At 42.2% G+C, this 13,850-nt stretch overlaps 1 protein-coding gene across 21 annotated transcripts in view; it reads left to right on the forward strand.

Annotated features, from left to right (window-relative positions):
* LOC308335689 (receptor-type tyrosine-protein phosphatase delta) overlaps positions 1–13,850 on the forward strand; it is a 313,079-nt gene that overhangs the window by 272,310 nt on the left and 26,919 nt on the right. For all 21 annotated transcript variants that reach the window (XM_080792822.1, XM_080792824.1, XM_080792838.1 and 18 more), the window contains one exon: positions 6,789–6,912. In XM_080792822.1, coding sequence (XP_080648948.1) covers positions 6,789–6,912 — 124 coding nt within the window. The remainder of the gene's footprint in view (positions 1–6,788; positions 6,913–13,850) is intronic.

Consider the following 13,850-nt stretch of genomic DNA (forward strand, 5'->3'; position numbering starts at 1 on the left):
AAACAAAATAACAAAACTGTCAGTCTCAGCAGTTACACACATTCACATCGGGGGGATGAGTGGCTTCACTGGAGCAGTTAATGTATGCAGTATGCTCAAAAACTAGGGCTGTGGCCGACTTAGAATGTTCTCCGTCTAATAGATTTGGCAATTGAATGTGATGATTCAACGATTCATTTCATATATAAATATCTGTAGATCTAAATACATTTTAGAAGTTTGGACAGTAATGTTTCGACGCTCATAGCACGGCACCGAGTGCCACGCTATGAGCTTGTAGATCTGCTATTTTTTTTTAATCGTGAAAATGTGGCGCAAATCTTTGAATCTATATTCTTTCAGAGCGAACATTTTGAACTCAAGTATTTGCTTCTGGGGAGGGTCCCTGGAACAACATATTTTCAGTTGGGGGTCGACGGCCAATTTCATATAATGTTTGGGGTACTTGATATGAAATAGTTTGAACACCACTGATATAGTGTAGAAACATAGGTTTTTCAGAAAACCAGGATTTAGAAGATTTTCTTAGTATTACAGTATTGGGTTAATTGGCCAGCCCTAGCTGCTACCACTGCCTGCTAGACGCTGATGCAGGACTGCCGTCTCAATCATCTGCGGTCAGCGCTCAGCGTAATGAAGAAGGCCCACAGTCTCACCATGATAATATTTTCCTGGAAGGCCCTAATCTCTGCCGTTACACACCCATTCCAACCACACCACCATTCAGGCCAGCCGCCGTCCATCATGTGGCAGCTGGTTTCGGAGGGTTTTAACGGCAGGGGCTTGAAGTGGTCATGACCTGTTTTATCCAGTCCTTTTACTGACATGCCGTAACATTCGGTTAAATTGCACACAAAGTAGAAATGACAGCAGGCAAAACTGAAACGACCTGGATGTATGAACCATATCGGAATGTCAGTCATTTTACCGTTTTCACTTGTCTGTCTGGAAAAGGTCACCATTTCACCAGTCTCCTCTAATCGTATTAATAGTCAAAGCAATTCTCCCGTCCTAGAATAAGTTTTCTTTGGCGCATTAGGGAAGACATATTGTGATTTTATCAAGAAAGTATTACGGCAGTATAGCCCCTAGTGCAATGATTGTTTTAGAACAGTTGTTTTAAAACGTTTTTAATTTCAAGGGCCCCATAACTCTGAGTTACTGACCTGTAAGGGTCCATTTGTAACCCTGAGAGTCCCTAGACACCACTTTGAGAACCATGGCTTAGGCCTTTTTTTTTAATTCCAAGTAAAGTTCCAATTATCCATTACTTCATGTTCATCTTCCTAACAGTCCTTTCTCATCACTGAAATAATAATGATATTAATAATTAGACCAAGCTCATCCCCACAGGGGAAATTCAGTTTCCAGCTTCGCCCAGCTGAGTGCTTCTCAAGTGTGAGCGCGGGGGGGGGGGGGCAGATGGGAGTTAAATGTCTTGCTCAGGGACACCTCCACACATTGCCGGGGCTGGGATTCGAACCTGGGACCTTCTTCTTCCCAGGTGGCCTCTCTGCCCATTCAGCTATAAAATTCACCTTTCAGAGCTGAGTGCTGTGGAAGTAAAATACCTCACCGGCAAATACAGTGTAGTCCCCAGAGCATTGGTTCTGCACCACTGGTGTATTAACCCCTCCTATATACAGTACATACAGCTACAGTATAGAGATGTTTGTCCTAACACAAACATTAAATGCCATTGACAATGAATGGAGAATTTAAGTTATATGTGTCTGAGCAAATCGACATGTTACCTCGGTTGCAGACTTTATTGGTCCGGCAGTCATTAGAACGACAACCAACCTCAAACCCTAACCTAACCACAAGCATGGGAGCAGCGCATGTTCAAGCGCTAGTCTGACCGTTGTTCCCGCATGTCGGACTAATGCTCCATCCGACGATAAGAGCGAGCAAAACGGCTATTTTCGTCCTACACAAATATTAAATCCCTATTGACAATGAATGGACAATAATACGTCATATGTGTTGTAGGACGTTAAGAGCGCCCCTCACTTCACACGGGTGTGATTTTTTGTTTTACATTTTTATATTATGAGCATCCTCATGGTCCTCCCCAGGATGATCGTCCTGAAAGGCAAAGCACTAGTGATTTCCTCCTGCATTGTATTCCATCATAATGGTGTTCGCTGTGATGTTTATCAATCGGTACTGTACTGTATGTCGTCGATGTCGGGTGAAACCTTGTATGTCCAGAATCGTTACTTCTCAGGAGATAAGCAAGAGCACCCACGTTACAAAACGATACAATGTAGTATTTAGTCAAAAACAGACTATCGCCCAGGCGGTGGCGTAACCGTCTGGGCACCCGACTGGTAATCCAGTCGCAGTGTGCCGCGGGTTCGACTCCCCAGCCCGACACGGCCTTTACTGCATGTCTTCACCCCACCTCTCTCCCGTTTCCTGTCAGTAAAAAACCAATAAAAAGGCGTAAGCCGCAAAAAAGAAATATCTTAAAAAAAAAACGGACTATCTATAAGCTCACAATTGCGACACGTATTTAACAATTTAGTGCTTTAATTTACGAAAAAAAGAAGAAAAAAAGGTTGAAATACAGAGTTACAAGGTTTCTGCCCCACAGCAGCAATGCTCTCTGCCAATCAATGGCAACACATGGGTGAAGGGATTGTGCAATGGATTGAGATATTGTATTTTTTCACTGAGGTCAAAGCAAATAATACTTTCCCACCCTGAATCATAAAGGAGCTCCAGTATGAATCCATCGCAATGTATGAATGCTGCACGATGCCTATAACAAAGCCAACCCTTTAGATCAGTTGTTCTCAAAGTGGGGGCTCAGAAACGTTGTTTAATATAAATCGTTTTTAACGTAGGGTAAGTGAAATTTATATAGCTCTATATTCTGATAGTAATCATTACAAGTGTCTGTTCAGTAATGTGTCTCCCCATCTGTCCAGCTTTTTTCAGGTGGGGATATCAATTTCATCCAATCAATGGCGAGAACGCATACAGGAGACAGGTTAAATAAATTAGCTGACAACTTTGAATACTATACAATTGAAGCTATAAAGTTTCTATTTATTAAAGAGCTGGAGAGACGAGACAGGGAGAACACTGTTACTGAACAAAAACTCTATATAAGAATGATTACTGTTTGTATTAACCAAAAATATCACAAACTGAGCTCAGAAAACCTTGATTCTTTTTTATTTTTTAAGTTTGATAACCTTTGCTCTAGATGTGGCCAACACTGACATTGCCCTAGTTTGACACATCACATGCTACTTAAAGCATGAGGACATTTGGAATATTTGGCCTTATAGGTTGTTAATGACATATAACTGGCGATAACTGCCATTAAACTACTGAATGGAAGATGTATCATACCAAAATAATAAACTAGAGACATGTAGGAATACAAAAATACAAACATTAGGTCAGCTTATGTGGTACCAAAATCTGGCTCAGCCCCTGGCCTGGACTAATGGTAGTGGCCAATAGCACGGCTACCATAATTCTCAGTTTTTGTACCTGGATATGGTCAAAAGACATCATGGGGCAAAATCCCTAGGAATCTTTATATTACTGGTGATTAGTCTGAATGCTAACCACTCAGGGGATTGATGTACCAAAAACGGAAATTCACCCCTGAACATTTCCTTGGCATCGAAGTCATTTACTGCAGGCAAGCCAGGGACACTGTGTTTCAGTGTTCACCTTATGTTGACCGGCGTACACTGTGAATGAACGTTTGTTTAGTGGGAAAAGCTGGAGAATTGCATCAGTGCAAGGTCTTTTCAGGGGCATTGTGTTGCCCAGAATTGGGGGTCAGCCTTTCTGTGAGCCCTTTTCTCTCCACAGGCTTTGCCTCTGCTCCAAAAACTCCACAAGGTCACGATGAAGTGAGTCCCAGACAGACCCAGCCATTATTGCTGAGCGTGGTAGATCTCACTTCCACAGTGAGTCCCAGACAGACCCAGCCATTATTGCTGAGCGTGGTAGATCTCACTTCCACAGTGAGTCCCAGACAGACCCAGCCATTATTGCTGAGCGTGGTAGATCTCACTTCCACAGTGAGTCCCAGACAGACCCAGCCAGGTAGATCTCACTTCCACAGTGAGTCCCAGACAGACCCAGCCATTATTGCTGAGCGTGGTAGATCTCACTTCCACAGTGAGCGTGGTAGATCTCACTTCCACAGTGAGTCCCAGACAGACCCAGCCATTATTGCTGAGCGTGGTAGATCTCACTTCCACAGTGAGTCCCAGACAGACCCAGCCATTATTGCTGAGCGTGGTAGATCTGACTTCCACAGTGAGTCCCAGACAGACCCAGCCATTATTGCTGAGCATGGTAGATCTCACTTCCACAGTGAGCGTGGTAGATCTCACTTCCACTGTGCGTATTCGTGGGCAGTGGAAAGTAATTTTCAGATATACAGAAAGATGTATTTTTTCTTTTCTGTGCATTTTTAGGATCCACCCTTTAATTAAACTTATTTAATAAAATACCAAGGCTGAACCAAAAGTGTGTATCTGCCTGGAAAACAAAGTTGTCTGTTTAGAAGTCTCAAAGTTGTCTTCATATGAAGCTCATAAAATCTTGTCAACAGCTCTGGCCAGGCGATATGAGGTGTCGAATAACATTTTACTGGCACTACCTTTGTCTAAAGAGGGAAAAAAACAAAGACTAATTTTCAGACATTATGGTTTCTACCAATTTCCCCCAGAGACATCATATAATATAGAGCTACATTTTTGCATTTACCTGGCATACTTACTAGTTTTATTTTATTTATAAAGCACCATGGGGGAATAAAGTGTATTGTCCAAATGTTGGTGTTAATGCTACGGTGTATCCTCTTGCTTGGCGTCTCATACTCATATTCCCAATGGGAAGCCTATAGTTTAACTCATAAAAGCAAGACTGCGGCCATTAAAAAAGAAACAATACTTCCAGTGTAATGTGAAATTGAATGCCATCTTTCACGTCTTGGTATTTTCACAATATTACATTTTATAGTTCATTTATCTGCGGTGAGGGACCCTTCTCCAACTCCTGCTTTGCAAATCTTAGATTGCTGATTCTTTGGAATTGGTCTCAAGTGCATTACTCCACTGCAGCTAATCGAATGACCACAGCTAATGGAACTGCAGTCTCTCCCTTTGTGAACATTTGAAAATCATATCTGTCGGGTGGAAACCTTGCATGTCCAAAACAGCATTGGTGGAAAAAGTACTCGCAGTAGAAGCCTGGGATTGAAAATGTACTTCCGTAAAAGTACAAAAGTATTGGTATAAAAATGTACTTGAAGTACTAAAACTACAAAGTACTCATTATGCACAATGTCCCGTTTCAAGTTTTCAAATCTATACAAATCTTTTGATTGCGACGCATTTGTGATTTTCAAATGGCCGAAATGTATAGGGCTGAAGTGGTTAATGTATGTTTTGTAATAATAATCAAAATCTACGTAAATTGTAACTAACGTTTTCAGATAAATGTAGTGGCGTAAAAGTTACAATGGAGTTACAATGTTTGGATCCGAGATTTAGTGGAGTAAAAGTAAAAGTATTGGAAATACTCACGTACAGTCGTACAAATACCTCAAAATTGTACTACTGTACTTAGTAGAAACTGTACTGAAATGGAAAAAGGACCTGTGTTCCTGTGGATCGAATGTAATTATTATGTAGTCACACTCACAATATATATCAATACTTTTCAATGTTTCAATATTCATAAAATCCACAGACAGACTTAACTGCTTTCACTTTCAAAATGGTTGAAAGTAGCAGAAATAGTCGATCTGCAAGCTCAAACGCATCGCAATTTTCACTACTCGAATTAGCGGATTTACCGTCCATGCGGGTCAAACGCTAGAACTCTTATTCAATCGCGCAATTAGTTTTTGGTTTACATCTGTTTTAGATGATATGAAAGGTTATTATTCAAGTATTTTTTATTGAAGTTTGTACATAAGACAGGACAGACAACAGATACATGACAATTACAGAACAGATACAGGACAAACCAACAACACCAGTACTCAACATTCATGTATAAAATATAAAAGAAATACAGATATGAAAGATTAGTCCGTGGAGTGTTGTTGCTGTAACTCTTCCAGTTCTATGTATGTATATATATATATATATATATATATACGGTGTATATATATATACGGTGTGTGTATATATATATATATATATATATATATATATACACACAATACATACATATACATTTCAGACTCCCTGGAGCCATCTGAAGAATTTGACATGCGGATTCGTGGATAGTTGCTTTCGAGCAACAGCAGACTTGAATAGAAGCAATTTAAGCTCAGCAGACAACATCCATCACTTTCCCTCGCTCGTATTGATCATGTTTGAATAGCTAATGGGAAACCGCCACATAGGGTGAAATTCTGTCTTTTCTACGAGCTACAGCAAAATGTAGTGTAGTGCAAAACATAGTGTTGTGACAGTGGTGTAAAGTAACTGATTACATTTACTACTATTTACATGTATTAGTACAGTGCTTCTTTGAGTACTTTTACAGTACCTAACTTGAGTATTTACATTTTGCAATACTTCTACTCTACATTTTACAATACATCATTTGTCTAAACCCATCTAAACCCACACACACAGTCGCACATGCATGCACGCACGCACACACTTTTTGAATACAGGACTTTTTACTGGTAACAGAGTATTTCTACATTGTGATATTGATACGTTTACTTAAGAAACCTCTGCATTGTAAAAAATAAACGAATTAATATATCCGTCTCTTCTTCCTGTCAGTCCGTCGATCCTGGGCAGCAGTTTACGTGGGAGCACTCCAACCTGGAAGTCAACAAACCAAAGAACAGATACGCCAACGTGATAGCATACGACCACTCCAGAGTGTTGCTGTCCGCCATCGACGGTAAGTCTCCACCCCAGCAGCCCTCCAGGGCTCTTATATCGATCCTGCAGACAAGCATCATGCCCTTGCCTTCTAGGGCTCCAGGGAAAAGACTTAACACCGCACCGTATACTCCGTGACTCGCAATGTCCCACAAGCGTAATGCACTGCCCTGTTTTGCTTTGCCCTGTCAAAATGTAATATATCATTACGCCGCGGCCCCGGGGGGTTCAGGGAAATAGGCCACTTTCTTTTGAGTGACAAAATGTATTTTCATGCGGGGTTGAAAGTTTGGTTCTATATATTAACTTTCACATGCATCTCTCTAAGACGTCAGGATGCGCTCTGCAATTGTTGAACTTTTGAAATTGGGACTCTTATCTCTTAAATAGCCATTTAAAATAACCCGTCAGTATAGCAACCTTTTCCTCTTTACCAGTTTGCTCTTACATGCCAAAGCACACCCACAGCCATTAATTAACCATGCCCATTGAGCCGCTTCCATGGAGGGCAAAGAAAAATAAGCAAACTCTGGCTACTAAATGGACGCTAATGTGACAAACAAACAACCACCGATGAATAGAAACTTGGAGTCCATTCACAGTCTCCCAAAAAGAACACACAGCTGAGTGTCGCTGGAGCCCATTAGCCTGCCGGGACACATAAACACATCTGCACGCCCACGCTGAAGCCTTTGTGTGGTCGGAAGTGAGCAACTCTCAGCCAGCTTGATGGACTTATGGGACATCTTCATTCTGTTCCAAAGCCTCCACAAAGCCTTCTGGCGGCATGAGGCGTCTTTGTTTACTTTGATTGAGTTCTCCGGGTTAAAAGGCACTTGGGATTTGACATTAGGATTTGTGGATGGCTACTTTTGCACAATTCAGTTTGTCTTTCACATGTGCACTGACTGCGGGGGTCATCTGAAGGCCCAGGCACCCATGGTGCTTTAACCTGGTGTCCCTGTGGCGAAAACATTCAGAAGTGTTCAAATAATTGTTCACATTATTTTGTTCCAAAGAACAAAACAAAAAGGTTTTGTTAAAAAGTTTACGTTTTATATTGTGGTAGTAATCATTGCTACATAGAGTGTTTGTTCAGTAACCACTAACCAGCTCTTAAGGTCAGATGCGTTACAAATTATTGTCCATTATTATAATCAAACAAAGGTCATTCATTAGCTTGTGCTCTTGTTCCAATTTTTCACTTTCATTATACTATCCTGTATCTTGTGCGAGTTATCTCTCCCGATTGGAGGAAAGTGGTATCCTGAACTGAAAATGTATTTTCTGGTTACTAAAGAGCTGGAGAGACGAGGAGAATTTTCAAACCCATTTTTCACCCAAATGCCAATTGCCTAAACTGTAATCCTGGACGCTGCTCTCCCTCTGCCAACCTGGCGAGGGATTGCTATAGGTTGCCAGGTTGCTTCCTTCAATGCATGAGGAGTGAGCAGGCCGCTTCTTATCACATGGCAGGGGGGAGTTTCCCCAGGGAGTTTTATCCTCCATCAGGCGTCTGGGAAGCAGTATACTGTAGAGACCAGGAATACGTGTTATGTTACGATTATGTTTTTCTATGGGAGCCAACCCAGGGCAAAGCCAGGAGGGGAAAGAAGCGTACCACCTATGTAGACGTGCTGCGGCGCGACAGCTTTGCTGACAACACTGAAGAGCTCAAGAACCTGATGTTGGATAGGAAATCGTGGAGGGCAGCAATCCAGGAATCCCGAGTTGGTGTTGGCTAGACCTCACTCTCGCAGCAACTGACTAACTATGTTTTTTGTGAGGGTATAGCCCTATACCATAGAGTTATATATAAATTTGAGAGCGGACAGCCCCGCTCCCCAGCTACTGTATTTGAATTTTCAATGGAAATTGAGTAGTGGCGTTTGAATCACCCGGAAATCTTCCGCTAGTACCACTAGTTGGCTCGATATGATTGGTTGGCTTATCTCATGGCGTACGATGAGACATACTCTACGTCACGCACTTTTGCGTCATGATGTCACTGAACGTCCGTTCACCTCATGCATGGCTCGGCGGACGTTGGCCAGCCGCTCTGGGGGCTTGGTACTGTATATACCCAGTGTCTCTGGGGGCTTGGTACTGTATACACCCAGTGTCTCTGGGGGCTTGGTACTGTATATACCCAGTGTCTCTGGGGGCTTGGTACTGTATATACCCAGTGTCTCTGGGGGCTTGGTACTGTATATACCCAGTGTCTCTGGGGGCTTGGTACTGTATATACCCAGTGTCTCTGGGGGCTTGGTACTGTATATACCCAGTGTCCCTGGGGGCTTGGTACTGTATATACCCAGTGTCTCTAGGGGCTTGGTACTGTATATACCCAGTGTCTCTGGGGGCTTGGTACTGTATACACCCAGTGTCTCTGGGGGCTTGGTACTGTATACACCCAGTGTCTCTGGGGGCTTGGTACTGTATATACCCAGTGTCTCTGGGGGCTTGGTACTGTATATACCCAGTGTCTCTGGGGGCTTGGTACTGTATATACCCAGTGTCCCTGGGGGCTTGGTACTGTATATACCCAGTGTCTCTGGGGGCTTGGTACTGTATATACCCAGTGTCTCTGGGGGCTTGGTACTGTATATACCCAGTGTCCCTGGGGGCTTGGTACTGTATATACCCAGTGTCTCTGGGGGCTTGGTACTGTATATACCCAGTGTCTCTGGGGGCTTGGTACTGTATACACCCAGTGTCTCTGGGGGCTTGGTACTGTATATACCCAGTGTCTCTGGGGGCTTGGTACTGTATATACCCAGTGTCTCTAGGGGCTTGGTACTGTATATACCCAGTGTCTCTGGGGGCTTGGTACTGTATATACCCAGTGTCTCTGGGGGCTTGGTACTGTATATACCCAGTGTCTCTGGGGGCTTGGTACTGTATATACCCAGTGTCTCTGGGGGCTTGGTACTGTATACACCCAGTGTCTCTGGGGGCTTGGTACTGTATATACCCAGTGTCTCTGGGGGCTTGGTACTGTATATACCCAGTGTCTCTGGGGGCTTGGTACTGTATATACCCAGTGTCTCTGGCTGGAATAAATATTTTCAATAGCTAAAGTATAACATAATGCTTAAAACAGCAAAAGCGGTTCCCGCCCCAAAATGGGTTAATGAACAAACACTAGATTACTAGCATAATAGAGAGTTATTTAACAGCTTATTTTAACCAAAAATATCCCTTTACTGCACCATTATGTGGTTAAACATGCTTGCGTGGGCAGGCACCAGGATTGGACGCAATGATTAATTTAACCACAGATAAAAAATTCATAGAACAAACTGAAACAAACTGTCCATCATATATAATTGCAAAGTTCACGCAGGTATCTAAAGTAATTCCCTTTTGCATTTGTTTAGTTAAATTATGCTGCTATACTCCTCTCTTGTTACTTAATAATATGTATGAAGAGATCTGATTCTGAATGTGTTTATATAAAACATGCTGCATGACAGTGTTATAAATGTGTCTACTCGCATACAGGAGGCTGCAGTTTAGTAAGTCAACATCAGCCTTGTAATATGAATTACCTAATACAGAAACGTTTATTAAGTCAACATCAGTCTTATAATATGAATTATATAATACAGAATTGTAGTAAACAACAAAGCACGCATTGAAATGTTATATTTTTGCAATGCTCTGGCACTATACCCTCACCCAAAACCCCTGCTCTACAGTGTTGTTTTTGGCAGCAGATTTTTATTTTTGTTTTAGTCTCTTGAATAGTTTTCATTTAGTTTTAGTAAAATTTTAGTCACCTGGAATGTTTTAGTGTTAGTCTAGTTTCAGTTGAAATCTACAGTTGATTTAGTCGAACAAACTGTATTTTGGCGGGCCTTGATGCCGTCATAATGCCGACATTATGTTTTTTTCACTTGCTGAAAATAGCCGATCTACAGCATCACAGCGCGACACGTTGTGAGCTTGTAGATAACTAATTGTAAAATGAATTATACTGGATCTCTTGTCCATTAGTCCCTTTTTTGTCTAGTTTTTATTTGTTGACGAAATTGTCAGTATATTTAGTCTTAGTTTTAGTCATCATAGCTTAGTTGTCAGTTAGTTTCCATTTAGTTTTTGTCTGTGAAAAAAAGGTAGTCGACGAACATTTTTCGTCTTGGTTTTAGTCGACAAAAACAACACTGCTGCTCTTTCAATGCCAATGTCTGTGAACTCATACTGTAAACAGTCTGTTCTCCTTTGTTCTATGTTTAGTATGGGAGCTGTTAACAAGCCTATTTTTAACCCTGTAAAGATTTGCTGCTTAAAATGGACAGACTTGAGTCACTGGGCAACTCTTCCAAAAAGAGGTCACTGCTTCTAAATCAGGAATATCAAAACAAAATTCAATCTCTTTAAGTTTCCAGGGCCCATATGGCTTTCTTTCCATGCTGCAATGTGGGGGAACTTCTGAATCTACTGTCTGGTTCTTTTCCAGTTGTTGGAAAAATCATGCCACGCTCATGAATCGTTGTGTTAGTGAGACGACGAGAAAACAGAACGTAGTCACATTTTCTTGAGGTGCAGCAAACCAATGCGGCAAGAACAACTTAACTTCAAATAGCTTTTTCCATCTTAAAACCCATTTAAATGTCAAACTGTTACAGATTTTAGCCTTTGATGACAACATTCTGTTTGCTATGGGGAGGTTTGAGTCCTGAGTCAGTGTTTGTTTTTAACCAGTATTAACAGTCAGTGGGGGGAAAAAGATGGTTGCATTTTTTTTAATACAAATCCTGAGTGACAGACAGCGTGCAGCTGAAACCATTTAGCAAATATGCTTTTACCAACTCTCCTCGTTCTCATTAAACCACAATAAATAATGTCTCTTTTGCCTTTTCCTTTCAATTTGAAAAGCTGGCAAGCTTAATTGTATTTAACCCTTGTCCGGCATAGAAATGCACAGCCGCCTGGCCGCACAGCAGGAGAGAGGAAAAGGAGGGAAAAAAGGGGTTGGGTGCCGTTTAAGAAAAAGCACGATGGGGTTTTGAATATGTTCATATTCCATTTTCTCTTTTTTTTTCCCTCCTCCCCCTGAATACGTTACCTGGGAGAAAAGCGAGACCGAGGGATGTGGGGGGAGAAAAAGAAGTGGGAGTTGGAGTGAAGGGGTTTGGGTGAGACGTGGCGTCCATGCAGATGAGACTTATCTTGGTAGACCATGTGTGCGCGGTGCACCCAAACTGCCAGTCCTGAAGCATTGACTAGCTGTCAGCTCCACCGCGGTGCCTTTCATTTAGCGCTAGCAAAGAGGAGCAGGAATCAGCAAGGAGTGGAGGGCAAGAAAAAGAAAGAGGAAAGAAAACTGGTCTGCCAGGATCCCCCCCCACACACACACACACACACACACACACTTTCTCGTTTGTTTATTTGTTTTGCTTTGTGTGTGGTGGCTGATTCAGAAAGGGAGTTTTAAAGACTAAGCTTTATCTGTGGATTTAAGTTAGTAGTAGATAGTGGAAACAGACTATGGATTTAACTTGAATGTAGATAGCAAATGCAAAGCCTTCTTTTGGGGGGGGGGGGGGGGGGGGGGGTGGGGGAGGGGGGTTAGAAACTGCAATCACAAAAGAACACCAGCTAATACTGCCACTAGTGTTCTTTTTCTTTTTTGCCTTTTTGTGTCAAGGCTGCCCAATGACAATTCAAAACCAAAAAAGCAACACATGCACATCCGGCAGAGTGGCCTTCGCCAATTCAATTTGATACAGACAAAAGACCAGGTCAAACCTCATACATTATCAAACCAATGCCACGGGAACTTACTATGAGACCACCTGAACCTCGTGACTAACTGCATCTGACATTACATCGCCCGCTAACTGCCAATAGATGGAGAATTAGATTGATTTGACTAACGGCCAAGCCACTACCTTTCGAGTCGTTTATTGGCTTTTCTGTGTGTGTAAAACAACCAAGGTTAATTACTGTTATACACATCTTTCTGTCTATATGTCACTGTCTCTGCCCACACCTGTCCGTCCACCCCTCTCTGCAATGTGCTGCTGTCTGTTTAACAACCCCCAATGTCAATTTTCAACATGATCTCTGTAGTCACAGACACAGAGCCAGCAGTCTTCTGTGTCTCCAAAGCGCCACCAACGTCGTGCTGAAAGGTTTACACCGGTGATGTCAATGGGGTTAAATCTGAATATAAAAACGACAAGCTTTTCTTGCAGGCTTTTAGCCCATGCCCTTATTCGGGCCATAACATTGCCCTTCTTGTTCGCTGTGCTTACGGTAAAACAGCAGGAAATATAAATCGGGTTGATGTGATGCCAGACATGGTGTGCCGGGCAGGATGCTTACCCGCAAAATGCATCATGTTATAGAAACACGCCACCCATTTTTCAACCTTCTCCTAACTGATATTATAAAATGGCACCATTTTTGTATAGTCACTCTGCTTCAATAAAACACTTTCCAAACCTAGTGAGTAGAGAGAAATGTTGCTTTATATATCTTATAATGAGCAATTGCGAGGACCATTTATGAAGACTAGAACGGTGTCCGTTGGGCACTAGCCTACTTGGAACGATGCAAGTTGGAAATGCATGTCCCACCCAGTTATTATGTCTGTGTACCTTCTATGCCCATATTAGGAGTTATTTGTCAGGCATGCCCAAATATGGAGTTTATGCAGATGTCAGAACATCATTGTGATGTCAGCTTTGTGTGTGGAGATCTACGGATGACCAATTGGCTAATTTGGGCCCTGTTCAGAGGCTTTTGTGCTGGTTCTGGACAACGGTGTATCCGACCGACTCAAGGCCGGGCACTGTGGTGTGGAACGTGTGTGCCAAATCTTAAGTCAGTGGGACAAACTGTTCTCGGGTTACGTGGATTACAGACGTACAGTACGTACATACACACATACGGAGACTTGGTGCATTTATAGTAGGATAAGGTTGGAAGGTCCTTTAAATGTGAACC

This window comes from Protomyctophum bolini (assembly GCF_963924005.1).
Source record: "Protomyctophum bolini genome assembly, chromosome: 20".
In the NCBI taxonomy this organism is placed as follows: domain Eukaryota; kingdom Metazoa; phylum Chordata; class Actinopteri; order Myctophiformes; family Myctophidae; genus Protomyctophum; species Protomyctophum bolini.